At 43.8% G+C, this 16,088-nt stretch overlaps 1 protein-coding gene across 1 annotated transcript in view; it reads right to left on the bottom strand.

Annotated features, from left to right (window-relative positions):
- Positions 1-13,161: 13,161 nt before the first annotated feature.
- Positions 13,162-16,088, bottom strand: part of Sox6 (SRY (sex determining region Y)-box 6) — a 371,334-nt gene continuing 368,407 nt past the window's right edge. The window contains exon 16 of the mRNA XM_013034148.1: positions 13,162-14,112. Coding sequence (XP_012889602.1) covers positions 13,809-14,112 — 304 coding nt within the window. The 3' untranslated portion in view covers positions 13,162-13,808. The remainder of the gene's footprint in view (positions 14,113-16,088) is intronic.

The following is a 16,088-nucleotide window of genomic DNA, read 5'->3' as shown; positions in this document are numbered from 1 at the left end:
GGAAGGAAGGAAGGAAGGAAGGAAGGAAGGAAGGAAGGAAGGAAGGAAGGAAGGAAGGCAGGCAGGCAGGCAGGCAGGCAGGCAAGAAAGGAAGGAGGAAGGTGCTATCTACACATTTTCTCAAGAAGTATCTGGAGGATGTGTTCCAGTGAAACAAGAGAGTAAATCATGAAAGAGGAATAAAAAAGAAACAAGTCACCTAACACCAGGGGAATATCTCTCTTTGTACGACCTATTATTGTAGTTGGGGCGCTGTGGTTGGGGCAGCGGATAGAGTTCCTTAGGAAGACCCACAAGAACTCTGAAAATTCTGGCTTACCCAGACTCTTCTAAATAAACCGACCCTTCTATCCTCTCCCCTCCTGTCTTGATGTCTTTAAGTCTGCGGCTGCCTCTTCCTGGAATTAGCTTCATATCGGCTGATGCTTCTCTTCTCTCAGGCATTGTCCACATGCCACCTCTACAGAGGTGACATCACCTCTCAAGTGACATCACCTCATCACCCTTTCCAAACAGCCTTGTCCCACCATTCGGCTTTGCTTTTTAATGATCTTATTTATTCTCTGTAATTATGTTATACATTTATTTAGTGTCTAGTTTTTCCAGTAAGGTGTCAGCTCCATGAGAATAGATACCTCAATCTGTGTGCTTCACAGATAAATTATCCCAGACTCTGAACAATGCCAGACCTATAGTTCTTGTCTAAAAAAAACAACCTTATACAACCCTTTTGTTGTTGTTGGTTATGGGACTTGAACTCTGGGCCTGGGCACTGTCCCTGAGCTCTTCAGCTCAAGGTGAGTGGTCTACCACTTGAGCCACAGCACCACTTTTGGTTTTCTGGTGGTAAATTGGAGCAGAGTCTCATGAACTTTCCTACCCAGGCTGCCTTTGAACTGCTGTCCTCAGATCTCAGTCTCCTGAGTAGCTAGGATTACAGGTGTGAGCCACCAGCTCCTGGCTTACACAATCCTTATAATAATAGTATGAGGTGAGTGTTCTTCTTCCTATGTTACAGATAGAGGTGCAGAGAAGTTAAATGCCCGGGAGACTAGCACACAGCAGCATAGATGTGGACGAAGAGTCCGTGGTTCGCTATGTCGATCCACCAGCACCATTTCCTTTCTCACATGCTTTCTCTAGATCAGCCACACTTTTCTCCCTCAAAGCTGTTCAGAGCAGACCCAATGCTTTCCAACGACTGACATCTAAATTACTTGTGAAGCTGGAAGAGCTGTAAAATCCCCAAGCTCGGGTTGTATTCCAGACCAATTAAATCAGGACTTATGGAGACCTGAGACAGGAGACATTCTCTAGGATAGAAAGGACTTGACACATCCCCAGGATCTCACAGGCAGCCACAGCTGAGAACCACTGTGTTAACTCAAGGCTTCTCCATAGGTAGAGCTGGAATTAAATGAAGTGAGCTGCAAGACTCTTCTAAGGCTCCTTAGAATTACTTTTCCTCCCCTGAGGCATTTTGGAGTGCAGCCTGTTTCTTTCCAGACCTGGCCTGGCCCAAAGTCTCCCTCTCTCACGGTCAGCCCAGGGTTCATGAGGACCAGCAAGGTTCAGTGCGTTCCTATGCACACACGGAGGAGAGCTGTGTGCTACCTGGCAGGTGTTACTGAATACTGTTCTGCAAAAGACCCTCTACTAAATGTCTTAGGCTCTGTGGATGTTTGTACAGCCTCTTTCCAGTGCCACGGGAGTGCAAAAACAGCTGCAGACAATACATGGCAAAATGAGCATAGCGGAGCTCTCATAAAGTCTTACTTAATAAAACTGATGTTGGGATAGACATGACTCGTGGCTAGGTTGGGAAACCTCTGCTGCAGACACTGTAGCTTTGGGGCTCTCCTCACATGGCACAAACAATATGCTTTGAAAAACTGTCAGGTAAGACAGAGGAATGAGCCTACCCTGGGACCCACAGCTGTGGAGACTGTAAGAAAGGAAAGTGGAAAAGGAGGAGGAAGGCCTAAGTTCCTGGTGCTGCTAAAGCAGGCCCAGGAACTAGAAGGGCATCATCATCATCATCATCATTTTGACAGTACTGGGATTTGAACTCAGGGCCTCATACATGCTCTGCTGGCAAGCTGACACTGGGGCTACACCTGAAGCTTGACTTTTGCTAGTTTTTTTGGGAGATGCAGTCTCTAGGACTTGTGCCCAGAGTAGTTTCAACCCTTGATCCTTTAGATTTCAGCCTCTTGAGTAACTAGGGTTATAGGCAGGCTTAAGCCACTAGCTCCCAGAGAGGAAGTTGTTATTTTTAAGTTATATTTTTATTGTATTTTTGGAAAACATTATATTTTATTGTCTTTAACAAATCAGTTTATAGATACAATGCTCCTTGATTGATGTCACCCCTTTCCTCATTCTCCCCCATCGCTCCCAACCCCTCCCCTCAATTTTCTTAGTTTCATAAGCTAGGCATTACCGATTATGATTGCACTCTCTCCACCTTCCTTTCTACTCCCTCTCGTGGATCTCCTCGCCCACTCCCCGCCTTAAATCCCCACCTTTCAAGTGCCAGTTTCCTGGTATTCACTTTGTTGGATGGTGAGTTCATTCTCCTAAGAAATTATACCATTTGAATTCTCCCCTGCAAATACCATACTTCAGTTAATATATTTGTGTGTACTTGCATGCAACCCCATATATATGCTAATTTGTACATTTTTAAATTCTATGCAAGACATATCAAGGTCTGTTCTGTGAACTTCAGTCTCAGCCATAGCAGCAGAGGTTCTAGAACCATCCTTGCATTACACACAGATGCAGCATGTCTGCTCCATGCCTAGCCTCTGCTACTGCTCATGAACTGAGATGGACAAGGCCTTTACCCATGGGCATGTCCCCTCTCTCATGAGAAGATAGACACATGAAAATGGCCATGAACCAGCAGTTGAAGATGAGCTCCAGTGCACTAAATAATAGGCAGCTCTGGACTCTCAAGTGAGAGTCTCCTCTGCCCTGGAACTAGTATCCTTTCCGTAAGAAGTCTGACTTTCCAACTGTTTCAAATATCTGTGCCAGACTTCAAAGACATACTGTCTAGCTCCTTCCTTGTGGGTAACTGGTTCTTTCTTTGGAGAACTGACTGTCATTTACTAAGGAATTGTGTTCTGGGGAGGAGGTTGATCATCAACATTTCCTGGACATTAGTGATTAGCTTGACTATGGTCATGTGACCCAAGCCAGGCCTAGGAGAGACAATTCAGGTGTTTTTGTAGCACACTTCCCAGAGAGTGAAGCCTCTTTGCTGTTGAACTTCACTCTGAGACACCTGAGGTCTGAGGAACCAGAAGGAGATGGACATCTTAGGGAGCCAGAGCAGAGAGCTGAGAGGGACACTGAGCCTCCAGACTGCTGCTTACGCACCTGCGTTCAGCCAGCCCAGCCATGCTGTTCTTGTAATTTTTCAGTTATGTAAACCACCAAATCCCTTTCTTGCTGCATAAGCCATTTAAATTGACTTTCAGTCATTTATAACCAATAAAATCTAAATAATGCTGTACTTGACCTCACCAAAGCTTTGTAGAGTTTTGCTTTGTTTTCTTTCTGGGGTCACACATGTCTTCAACTTTCTGAACTACTTGCCTCTCAGACAGCCAATCAGAAAACTGGGATAAAATTCACCTATTGGAATGGTCAGACCCCCATAATACAAGCTGACCAATCAATACTCAACTTGTTTAGCAAGCCCAGTCTTTCTTTTATTGTGGACTTTGAAGGAGGCATAGGGTTAAATTTAATTTCCTCCTAACAGCTTATTAAAATTTAAGCAATGAATTTTGGTTCCAAGTTTTGATGAGACAGTTTAACTCTTCCTAGATTTTCTTGTTTAAATTAACTGGACTTTCGCCACTCCCCTCCGTAAAGTTGCAAAAATAGAGAACCCCAGATATCACACTCGGTTTGGCAGGCATTCGAGATTCAACAGCCTGAAAAACGATCTGGGCCTGTGTACTGTATTTATAGCTGCAGCATTCATCCTTTAGTGTGTCTTGTGTGACAGATAGTTGTCCAGGGCAGGTGTGCTTGGCTGACACACCCAACACACTGACTCCCTGCCTTCCTGGCACCTATGTAGGGTTCCAGGTACCTCTGTAGCTGGAGCCACAAAAGCACCTGGGCCTATGGAAAGATGACTGCTCTAGAATTCACTTATTCCTTCTCCAGTGACTAACACCGAGACATTTAGCAGCTGTTATTTTCATATGCAAAGCAACATACCTTTTTCTAGGTGGGTTAATTTCTTTAAAAGGAAATGCAGTTAAGGGCCTTCATAAGGAATAGTTTTTATTCGTATTTCGACGGTCATATTCTAACTCCAGTGAGAGCCGGTGGCTTCTCTGTGCGTGATGATCTTCACTGCTCCGGGGTCATGATACCTTCTGGGTTTTGTGGCCTAACTTTGTTACCTGCCTGTGTTGTTCCTTAATAATGTCAGTGCTGCTTTCATTTCTCAATGTGTAGCTCAACTCTATAGCTGGGATTTTACAGAAAGAATCTCACCCTTTGCATGAAATAATTTAGAATGGAAATACCAAGTTTGCATTTAAATTGACATATCAATTTCAAATAGAAATAAAAATAAAATTCAACTAAAAGAATATACTCATTATTGCATTAGTTTCTTTTTTCTTTTTCTTTTGTCAGCCATAGGGCTTGAACTCTGGGCCTGGGTGCTGTCCCTCAGCTCTTCAGCTCAAGGCTAGTGCTCTACCATTTCTGGTGGTTAATTGGAGATAAGGGCTCATAGAAGACAAGCGCCGGTGGCTACTCAGGAGGCTGAGATCTGAGGATCATCGTTCAAAGCCAGCCCTGGCAGGAAAGTCCATGAGACTCTTATCTCCAATAAACCACTAGAAAACCAGAAGAGGTGCCATGGCTCAAGCGGTAGAGCGCTCACCTTGAGCTGAAGGGCGCAGGGACAGCGTCCAAGCCAAGAGTTCAAGCCCCATGACTGACAAAAAAAAAGAGTCTAATAGACTTTCCTGCCCAGGCTGGCTTTGAACCATGATCCTCCTGAGTAGCTAGGATTACAGGCATGAGCCACAGGTGTGAGCCAGTGGTACCTGGCATTGCTCTTGTTTCTGTTTGTTTTTTTTTTTCTTTTGTTTTGGGTCCGGTCGTGGGGCCTGAATTCTGGGCCTGGACGCTGTCCCTCAGCTCTTCAGCTCAAGGCTAGCATTCTATCACTTGAGCCACAGCGCCACTTCCGGCTTTTTTCTTTTTGCTTATGTGGTGCTTAGGAATTGAACCCAGGGCCTCATGCATGCAAGGCAAGTGCTCTACCACTGAGCCACCTTCCCAGCCCTGCTCTTTTTTCTGTAGACCTAGTATGGGCATGGAAATATTTATTAGCTGTTTGTGATTTAAAATCAGAAACTTGATAGATCATATTAAGGATGACAATTGACACCATTTTCCTCCATGTAACTTTTCAGGTTTAGTTGATGAGACAAGCCATCTTAGGGACTGTTAGAGAATGAAACTACTGTGTTCTGAGCCTTGAAATGCTAAATTACATTTTTTTGGGGGGGTCCGGTCGTGGGGCCTGAACTCTGGGCCTGGGCGCTGTCCATCAGCTCTTCAGCTCAAGGCTAGCGCTCTACCACTTGAGCCACAGCACCACTTCTGGCTTTTTTATTTTTGCTTATGTGGTGCTGAGGAATCGAACCCAGGGCCTCAGGCATGCAAGGCAAGCGCTCTACCACTGAGCCAACTTCCCAGCCCCTAAATTACATTTATATATTTTATGGCTCTTAGTTCTAATTATTACTATTTTTAAAACATCTTCTGCTGTATCGATGGCAGTAATGTTGACAGAAATATCAATACAGATAGTGTATTGAGGGTAGACTTTTTGTTGTTTTTTTTGCTGATTAGTGCGGGTTTTTTTAGTCTTCTATAGAAGTAAATATTAGTCCAATTCGATCGCAAATTCCCTGGGTGACTCATTCTGTGTAGTGTCCAGCGTATGCATACTGGACTCGACTGGATTGAACACTTCTGAAAGTAATACCCATGCAGTCTTTGGGCGGGGGGGTCTCAGAGGAGGCTGGCCCTGCTGTCTTGTGAATCACATTTTGGCAAGCAAGGCGCAAGTAAAGGGTGTTGCCTAGACCACGTTTCTTTTACTAGGAAGGAAGGAAGACGGTAATGAGTGAACAGCTGCTCCCAGGGCAGCCTGGTGGGACCCCTGTGCTTGCTCTCCCCACGGGCAGCTGTGTTCCTTGCTTTTCCATAGCAGAAACCTGTGGATTGGGCCTTCGAGGAGGAGTCCTCATCTCTGAGCAGAGTGGCGGGAGTCTAGAAAGGACTGAGCAAACTTCTAAAAAGCTTCCTCATTTCAATCTGTCCTTCCCAAACTCTGACCAGCATGCCTAGAGGAAGGCTCGAGCAGCAGCGCTGGATGGAGGGAGACCGGTAGCCCAGAGTCCTAAACGCTTAGATTGTTGCTGCCCTTGTCCCTGTTGCACTGACTCGGAATGGCTCTCCCAATACAGAAAAGCTTCAATGAAGAGTATTGTCCAGGTTAGTATCTTCGAACTCTACAAAGGTAGGCATGCTCTACACCTGGCTCAGTCCATGACACCAACCAAGCTGCCTGCTGGCTCAAGCTTTCTGTGGGCAGTGGAGGCAGCTGTATGTTCATGCTCTACTTGTTACCCTGCTGCTGCTGCTGCTGCAGGTCTGACTCAGGCCCCTCCATCTCATTGCCCCCGGTATTCCCTGAGCAGTAGGGATTTCTAGCGCGGTCTATAGCATGGGACCCCCTGGCTCGGAGGAGTTACTGTGAGAGATCACAGGATGCCTGATATAAAAGGTCCACGTTTTCTCTGAGGCTTTTAAACTAGAACACACACGAAAGCAGCAGCCACTGAGGCTCTCCTTGCTATGGAGAACATTTCAGTCCACCCTGCTGGTGTGGGTTACTCACCCTGGGAATCCCAGTACTGGTACAGCTGGCTTGACAGGTCCATTTTAAAGGCCCTGCTCACTGGAAGCCACTACCAACCTCTGTCAGACTCTCCATGCCACAGAAATCACCTTGCAAACACCTTTGGAGCAGATATGACTGGGAGGCGGGGATGAAGCTCATTCTCTTTGGTGTTCCTCCTTGCTGGAAGAGATGAGACCATCCTAGGCCAGGCTGAGTGCTGAGCCTTCTGCTGCCAGCTGCCAGGCTAGGAGTGAGAGGCTGGACCTGGAGCTCCTATCGCGCCCAGCTCAGCGGGACGTTCACACTCAGGGAGTCAGGCCAACAGGCAGTGACATTTCTCGTGTGGTCTCTTGACAAAACTCCATCTCAGACCTAGTGGTCTTTTTCATCCCTCTAAACCCACAGGCAATTCCTGCTGCTGTCTTGCGTGGCCCCTCCAGGAAAAGTCAGCAAGTCTTCCTCAGGCTGAGGACTGCCAGCCTTCCCGCCGGGGCATGGCGAGGGCAGCATTTCTGAGGGCTCTGGTAGGCTGCAGTAGCCAGGGTTTGCTGAACTCCATGGGGGAACCATTTGTGTGAGGCACAGACCAGAATGAACACAGAGGTCATAAAACAAAATTTATCTTTAATTGGTAAGTGTCAACAGCAGTACAAAAGATGGAGTGATGACAACTAGATTAGGATAGAGGACAGTCTTGAGGTAAATGAGCATAAATAGGCAGTTCTTACAGACACTCCCCTGCGGGCCTGAGCCACAGCATGGCATATACATTATCACCCAAGGATGGCATGTCTAACATATCAGGAAAGCACCTTGTGCAAAAAAGGAAAAAAAAGTAGCTAAGGTGCCAACATACACCAGGATAGATAAAGACAGTGTGTCTTTCAACGTTGTCTTTTCCCTTATTCATGAGGCAGAGGAGGGGAAGACTTGGAAAAGTACCACTGAAAGATTATTCAATGTTGAGTTTTATCTCACGTCAATACTGCACAACAAAATCCAAGAGGTTTGTGTATGCAACATAGCTAAGAGTAACGATCCATTCCTTTACACTTGAAGAACTTCTCCCCTCCCCTCCATTTCTTTAAATCCTTAGCAAACTTTTCTCTTTTTTTTTCTCATTATCAAGAGGAGAGCGTGAGAAAGATGTGATAGCAACCCTTAAGGTCATTTAAAAACTTTACACTGGACTGTACAAGATTTTTTTTTGATAAACTATTTACATTTTCAGACTTTCAAACATATTCAAAGCAGCAATAGACACTAGGTTTTTTTTGTTTTTTTTTTTGTTGTTTTTGCTTTTTCGTTTTCTAATTGCCCAAATAGTTACCAGCCATGGGCCAAGTAGGTACCTGCATGATACATAGAATTTCTACAAAGAAAATCTGCAGTTAAATTTTGCTCAAGGGTGTATTAAATGTCCCCAGAATCTCAAGGGTCACACCCACAGTGTTGCCAGAGAAACCAGAGCACAGTACCTTGACAACAGCGTTGCGGTTGTCCCAACAGCCCTACACAAACTTTACACTTTGAAACAGCAGCCAGCATGTCAGTCCAGCATGTCAGTGAATTGTGCTGATTAAATTAACATAGAATACAATCTCACAATATACATTACAAACAAATTACAATGTGGGGAAATAAAAGAGTTACAGTAAGATAAGTTATGTAGTAACAGCTTATAAGCTTGTCTAAGGTAATAAAAAATTTTACATGGCAAATACAATAATGAATGAACATAAATGCTAAGCATTCTAATTTGCAACAAGCTGGAGAAGGATACAATAAAGACTGCAGTTTCAAAAAAAAAGCAAAAACACATATGACAAAGGAAGACAAACGGAGAATGCACATGAGCAGACTGCAATGTGCGGCACACTAGACAGTTAAATATTTGCACATTCCCCATACTCCAAGAGGACCAGCACTGAGGCCTCACTATCTGCTTGTGGTTCTTCAGGAATACGAAACTGTGAGCCAGAAATGTCACCAAATTGCTTTCAAGTGTTCCTGTTGTCACCCACATCCATTGGGCAAGCCCCCTGCAGAAGCCAGACCGTTAGCCCCTACCTCACCCACCCCCTCACTCTGCCCTAAAGGTACTGGCATTCCCAGTACTTGTTCATGAGCTTCTGCAAGGTAAACAATGGGCTGGGGGTGAGAGGGAAATGTGTTTGCATATCAATATTAGCACAGGGCAGTATATGGCATCAGAAACAGAACGTGATTGGCAGGAATAACAGAGCTGTTTATTAAGGGAGAAAACACGTCAGGGGACAGATGGCTTAAGGAAATGATGCAAGTGCTTTTGTAAAAGGACAAGTGAGGTCATATGATATTATTATACTTTGAGAGGTGAGCTCAAGTGCCAACTCAATCCTTGGACCAATGTGTACAACATTAGGCAAGGCCACAGCCACCACTTCTGTCACTTGCTTATTAAAAAAGGAAGACCCAGTCATTTAAATACATTCCTCTAGCTGCATTTCTTTGCAATTGTTGGCACTTGGTACAGGACTTCTTGTAGGTTTGAAAACTATGAAGTGATTCTTTTTTCCCCCTTTCCCTAAGGAGTTGGTGGAAATCAACTCTTTGCAAAACGAATGAGTTGAGAGCAGCTGCCTCAGCTGTGGTGTTCAAGGGACCAGGCCACCTTGCCGTTAAGGGGCCGGAGACAATCCAAGCTTTCAGCTAGTGCCTGAAACTCCTGGCTCAGGAGGGTGAAAACCAAAGGAACCACCTAGCTTCCTAAAGCAGAGAATTTAGCCTTTAATTTCAGCCTGAGAGTCATCACACCCTTTCAAACACTCCTGGGGTTCATGTCCAGGGGAGGTCAGAATTTTACAAGCTCAATAGCACAGTGAGTCCCACACCTGAATTCAGACATTGGCCTTGGAGTCCATGTTAGGACCCTGGCAAATCAAATCAGGCTTGAGGACAAGGCTAGAGGGTATCAAATACCAAATAGAGCAAACTGATGATGCGCTCCTGAAAGGTTGAGTCAGCTACCGGGGACAACAAAGCTTCTGTGAAGTAAAGAAATTGCTGACCTGGTTGCTCATGTCCGTAGATGAACCTTTCCTTTTCCTCCCTCCTTCCCTTCCTTCCTTCCTTCCTTTTTTCCTTTCCTTCCTTCTTTTTCCATATGGCCCATTTTTTCTAAGGAGAGGATTGTCTACCAGTGTCCTTATTCCCGATGACAAACAAGACCCTAATGTGTAAGTTCTTGACCTTTGATTTGAAGATACTATGGGACAGGAAACACTGAATAAAGTTTCTTAACCTTCTTTGACTGGCTTGGCAGGGTTTTTGATCATAGCCAGTCAGACACACAGATTTTCACCTTTAAAATGGGTAACTCATGCTTCTTGCCATGAAATGATCACACAACACAGGTTTCTGTGGGTTCACCAAGCAAATCGACTCTCTCCTAGCCAAACTGGAAATGGAGAACGTGCAATTCATCAATCTAAGAAAGCAAGGGAAGAGTCTGTGGACCTGGGTTTCCCAACTGCCAAAGAAGCCGAGGGAGGGGCTGTGCTACCTGGGCTGCAGGCTGCCCGCTACCTGCCCTCATGGGCACAGAAATACATCAGCCTTTAGCATAGTCCCACACATACGGACAGAGAACAAAAAAAAGGAAACGTATAACTTACTTCTCACCAAGAATTCATGAACCAAAAATAAATTCTATTTCTATGTTATATTTACACAATTAGAAAAAAAATCTAAAATGAGATGGTAAAGTCATAAGAACTTTGTTTAAGCCCCACTGAAATAAAATGAAGTAATCCTTATGATTGTCATTCTTCTTTCCCATGGATATTTAGAGCCAAACTTGGCTAATAAATAGAATAAGCTGTGTATGCACAAAATTTAGATTCAGATACAGCCTTACTGTCTGTCTGAGCCAATGAAAGGGGCGTTTACAATCAGATCAGTCCTGAATAGCTTTTCATTTTGAAGGACATAGCTAAAAGTTACTGAACCCCTGTACTGAGGCAGAGCTGGAGCTAAAACAAAGTGTTCATACACACATGTATTTTGCATAAATAAATGAAATAACAAGACATAAAAATGACTCAAATCCGGCAACTGTGAGGCAAGCCCACACGAGTCGAAACAGATGACTTTTGTTCGTGTAGTTTTCGTACAACAGTTTCACATTAGTCAGAAGTGATAAAAAATACCATTTATATCCAGTGCTTATAACACTTACGAAACAACATCTGTGAGTGTGTGTGTTTTTTGTTTTTTTTTTCTTCTTCTTACTACAAGCAAAATCAAGTTTCAGTCCTAAAGAACAGTCCTTTGTTCTCCACCAGCCCAGAATATTATTTTGGCATGGTCATAAAAACAAACAAAATTAACCTACTATGCTAAATGTTTGCCTTTTGTGCAAAATTAATTATATACAATACAATGCTAGCCATACAGAGCTCTACCAATGCAACATGGTAAAAAAAAAAAAATGGAGTGACAGCAAAAGCCAAAGAAACCGAAGAGAAAGAGAGAGAAAACAAAAACAAAAACATGAGAATGAACTAAGGAGGAGAGGTATATAATCAAAGAAATCAGTAAGACATAATAAATACTCATTTTTTAAAGAAAAATGATCTCCTCCTCATTTGAAATAAATGTACAACAACAAAACTCCAATCCCCAAACAATATTAAGAACAAACATTCCTATCAGTACCTTAACAGCTCATAGAGCGCACTCCCAGCTAATAACAGAGCCAGATCTTGGCTAGACCTATTTATTGCTATTAGGTATGGCCTGGAGCACTCTTTAAATAAATATGAAGGTATACAATTTTCTTCCAAGTGACAAAATGGCTCAAGAACTCTGATGGGGCTGTTCCTATGTCCTGGCAATGAGCTTCTGGGTTATCCTCTATGAGGCAAACTGTCCCCTTCACTGACACCCTCCCACGGACCCATTCTGCATGGTGAGGCTCTCCTAGAGGCAATCAAGAAGGTTCAGAATGGAAGGTCAGCGTGGCAGAGCTGAGCTCCCTGCATTTAGGAGAAGAGGAGTGGACCCTTGCAGCCTCCCAGCCCAAGTCCCATGCTCCAGAGCATGCCTTGAATGACAAGTGCAGTTCATTTTGTTCACATGAGATCAGGTCCCCCATTCAGAAAAGGATCAGACAGAGGAACTTGTCTGCTGCCTCGCACACTGTCCATTCCCCAGAGTTAGCAGTAGGAACATACCATATAGGGAATGTATTTCCCCCTTCTCCTTCCTTATAGTTTTCTTTCATTCTCTGGTTCATGACTATCTGCCTCTTATCTTTGTTTTGAGGCTGTCATATGGCTTCTTACATCCTAGCAATTTTGCAAAGATCCCCCCAGATGTGCCAGCTTGGAAAAGCAACTGTGTAAAGGTGCCATCCCACGACAGCTCCTCTGTAGCCTGCCCACAGGGCCCAGGAGCGTTGGGCTTCAGGTGAGCTACAAGACTCTCTTACTTAGCAGGTACCACTATTGACCCTCTCTGCTGAGTGGAATTCAGGGGAAGTGCCACTGATGCACAACCCATTGCTTTCTGCAATGTGAACTGGGGGAGAACTCTGCTAATAGATTAGAGGTCATAGTGACCCTTGAGGGCATACATATTTAAGTGTGAGACTGTACCCCTTCACTCCAACACACAGCCTGAAACCAGATGTACACTCATCATTCAAAGCAACAATGCAGGTATTTGATAGTATCTTGTTTTCGAAATGTTTCCAGATGTTCTGGGGACATTCACCTCTTGTATCTAGCAGGAGAGGGAGGTTAAAAAAAAGGGCTGAAAGTTCTTCAGGGAAGGAGGGTTAAAAATTATTAAATTAATGCCACCAATAATTTTTAAATAAATAGTAAGTAGACCCATGACATTCTGGAATGAATAAATTATTTAAGAGAAAATGTGTCAAAGCTTGAATGTCAGGGTTAAAGGCAAAGGGGAAAATGGATGTAGTGAGAGGTGGCCTCGGGCCGAGAAGACCTCCATATTGGTGTCTGGTGTGTGTCATTCCACGCCCTGCACTGATGGCACAAAAGAGGCAAACACGATTGGATCCGTGCACTGTGGCAACCTCATGCATTCTTTACATCTTGTCTCCAGATTCCTGAGTACTTTACCATTTTCTGGAAAAATAAAATAAAATAAAAAAAGAAGGTGTGGTTTGCTATTTTATTTTAAGATGCCAAAGATTGTCTAAGACTTTGCAGTGTCTCGTTTAAGACTTTTAAAATATTAAGATTCAAAAGTTATGAAAAAGTTTGGCACATTCAAGGTTTAACTCTACATGTGGAAAAAAAAAAAAGGAATTCCGAGGCCTTTTGAATATGCTCTATATGCAGCTGCACGCGCTGTGGGCTCGTCCTGTTTCACAATACAAAATCTTGTTGTTTTCTAAAGTAATTCAGAATAAAAACACATTCACAACCTGTAGGCCGGCACAGCATACCTGAGTGAGAATGTTTAACCCCATCTAAAACAGTAACTTAAACCTTTATCAACATCCAAAGGGAAAAAAAAATGTAAGACAAAAATATAAGACTTGTAAGACAGCTATGGGTTGAGATAAGTTTTCAAGTCCTGGTGTCTCATATTTAATATGTCTTCACCTAAATTAAAAAACAACAACAACAACAATAACAATAACGACAAAAAACTCAAGTTCATGAAAAATCAGGGAAAACTTAATCTGTCTCACACTTTACGAAACAATTAAGACCATTCTGCTGATGTAATTGTGGAGCCACAAATGCATGCGGGCTCTTTAAGAACTTTTTTGTAGGGGGAAGGGGGGTGAAATGTCAGAGTATTTTTTTTTAATTCAGCAAACAACAACTCCTCAGTTGGCACTGACAGCCTCCGGGGCTTCGTTTTCACTGCTATAGTCTGATTTGGGATCGTCTTCATAGTCATCATACATTTCCATCTCATCCTCTCCGTTCATCATTTCATTCCCAGCTAAGCTTCCTCCGTCTGTCTTCATAGCATACGCGCTCTGGATGACAGGGAGACTGGGCTCTGGGCTGGCCGAGGTGCTAGAGCAGTCAGATGTCATCTGAGGTGACGGTGTGGTCGTGGCCATAGTAATAGCACCAGGATACACAACACCTGTTCCTGTGGTGATTGGAATCTGAGGCTGTTGCCTGTGTAGATGAAAAAAATAAACATAAAAAATAAAACAGAGGGCAAACCTCTATATACATGAGCTTCTCTATGACTCTGGCCCTTGATTCCCCAGAATTTCTAAGTAAATGACATTGGCATCCTAAGTAAATGACAAGAATATGACAAAAGTGTTCCCCTGAGGAGTCCTGGCACTGACAGTCCAATGCTGTGGACTATCAGCTAATGCTGTGGTTGGAGGTTAAATAATACAATGGAGTGATTTGCTGATGAATTTGCAACTACAAGCAGAGTTCTTTGTACTTGGCAAATATGGCAATGTTTGGCTAGCACTTGCCATTAAGAACCAATGTGATAGTTCACCAAAAGACAAGAAAGATTGGTTTTAAAGAGCTCAAGAGTATTGTTTTAAATTGATTGGTGGCGTGAGACATTGTAATGACACTGGTAAGCAGATGGGTGTTATCTTCACTGTAGTTTGAATACTGTACAGTTGAAAAAAAAAATCTTGTGTCATCTGACTGTATTACCCATGAACACCCTTACCTACTCCTGCCTACTCCTTCCTTAAGGATGTTAGCACCGGACTCACTATTGCTCTCTCTGACATTGCCCACCATAATTCTTGACAGCTTCACCATCTGTGTCCTGGTCATTCTGCCACCTCGTCACTCCATTTCCTGACCTCCACTACGAGGTGGTGATCTGGCCCTGCCCTTGTCTTGGGTGCTTACTCTCTTGTATGTAGCTGGTCTTGTCTGTCACTCACTATTCATCTGGATCTTACACACTGTGCTGTCTGGCCACCACAGGAGATCTTCCCAGCATCCTGCCGCCCCATGAAGCTCTACAATTTCCTGATCCTCCAGCCTGTGTTCATTGCTCTCACTTGTACCCTCTGTGGTTGGCCCTCACTCACTTCTTTACCCAGTGGTAAGTTCTGTGGTTACTCTTTCCCTCACACTCTCAATTCTCTTACCTGATAAAAGACTCAAGTTAAATATAGCTCTCTGCCTACTCTGTTCAGGCACACAGATGAACTTGGCTGGAGAAAACACAACACCATGCTCACCATTCTCAGTTTACAAACATGAATTTTAAATTAGTTTCTGGTGCTGTCCAGCCATCATACTTTACATTCGCCTGGCCTGCTCTGCCTTCTTTTCTAGACAATGATTTCATGTTTGCTCAGTGCTCAAATATCCAACTTCATCTCCCTTGTTACTTCAAGCCAATGACCTGGCTTTTCCTTTCATGGAGGGACAGAAAAAAGCAAATCATAAGCTCCCACTTGTGCACTGACTTGCCTCTGTATCAGAGTCCCTGTCCCCCTAAGAATCAGTTCATATCCAATCAATATAAGGCCAATGCTTCTGCTGCTCCATTCAAGCTATTTACTATTGCATACTAAGGAGGCTCTCTAGCCATTGCCTCTTCCATTGTATCATCAAGTTTCCCTTTCCCTGGGGCCATTCCCACCACGCCAGCTATAGGAGAGCCCCTTTCAAAAGAAAATAACAAAACTTTCTTGGCTCACATCCCCGCCAGCTATTGTTCGACTTTTCTGATTTCCTTCCTTTCAATTCTTCCTTAAATTCATTTCAACTACTCCTAACACTATGATGAAACAGCCTGGAATCAGACCACCAATCTCCACACAATCTCCAAGTGTCAGTTTTCAGTTCGCATCTTACTTGACTTATACCGTGAGCATCATTTGATATAGCTGGTCACTTTTCTAAGAACTGAAGCACCTTAGGACTTGGTCTCTGAGGTACAAGGGCCTAAATTTCCCAGGTGATTTTGCCCAGTTTTATGACATTAAACCTTATCTAGGATGAGCGCTAAAATCATAGAAACTTAGGAGACCAAGATCCAGAAGATCAAAGCCAGTCTTGATAGACAAGTCTACAAGACTCCATCTAATAACCGGCTGGGCGCCGGAGCCTGTAAACCTAGCTACTCAAGGCTGAGATCTGAGGATCATGGTTCAAAG

This window comes from Dipodomys ordii, unplaced genomic scaffold (genome assembly GCF_000151885.1).
Source record: "Dipodomys ordii isolate 6190 unplaced genomic scaffold, Dord_2.0 Scaffold183, whole genome shotgun sequence".
Classification (NCBI taxonomy): domain Eukaryota; kingdom Metazoa; phylum Chordata; class Mammalia; order Rodentia; family Heteromyidae; genus Dipodomys; species Dipodomys ordii.
Note: the sequence above shows the minus strand (reverse complement) of the source record. Positions and strands in the feature narration are given on the sequence as shown.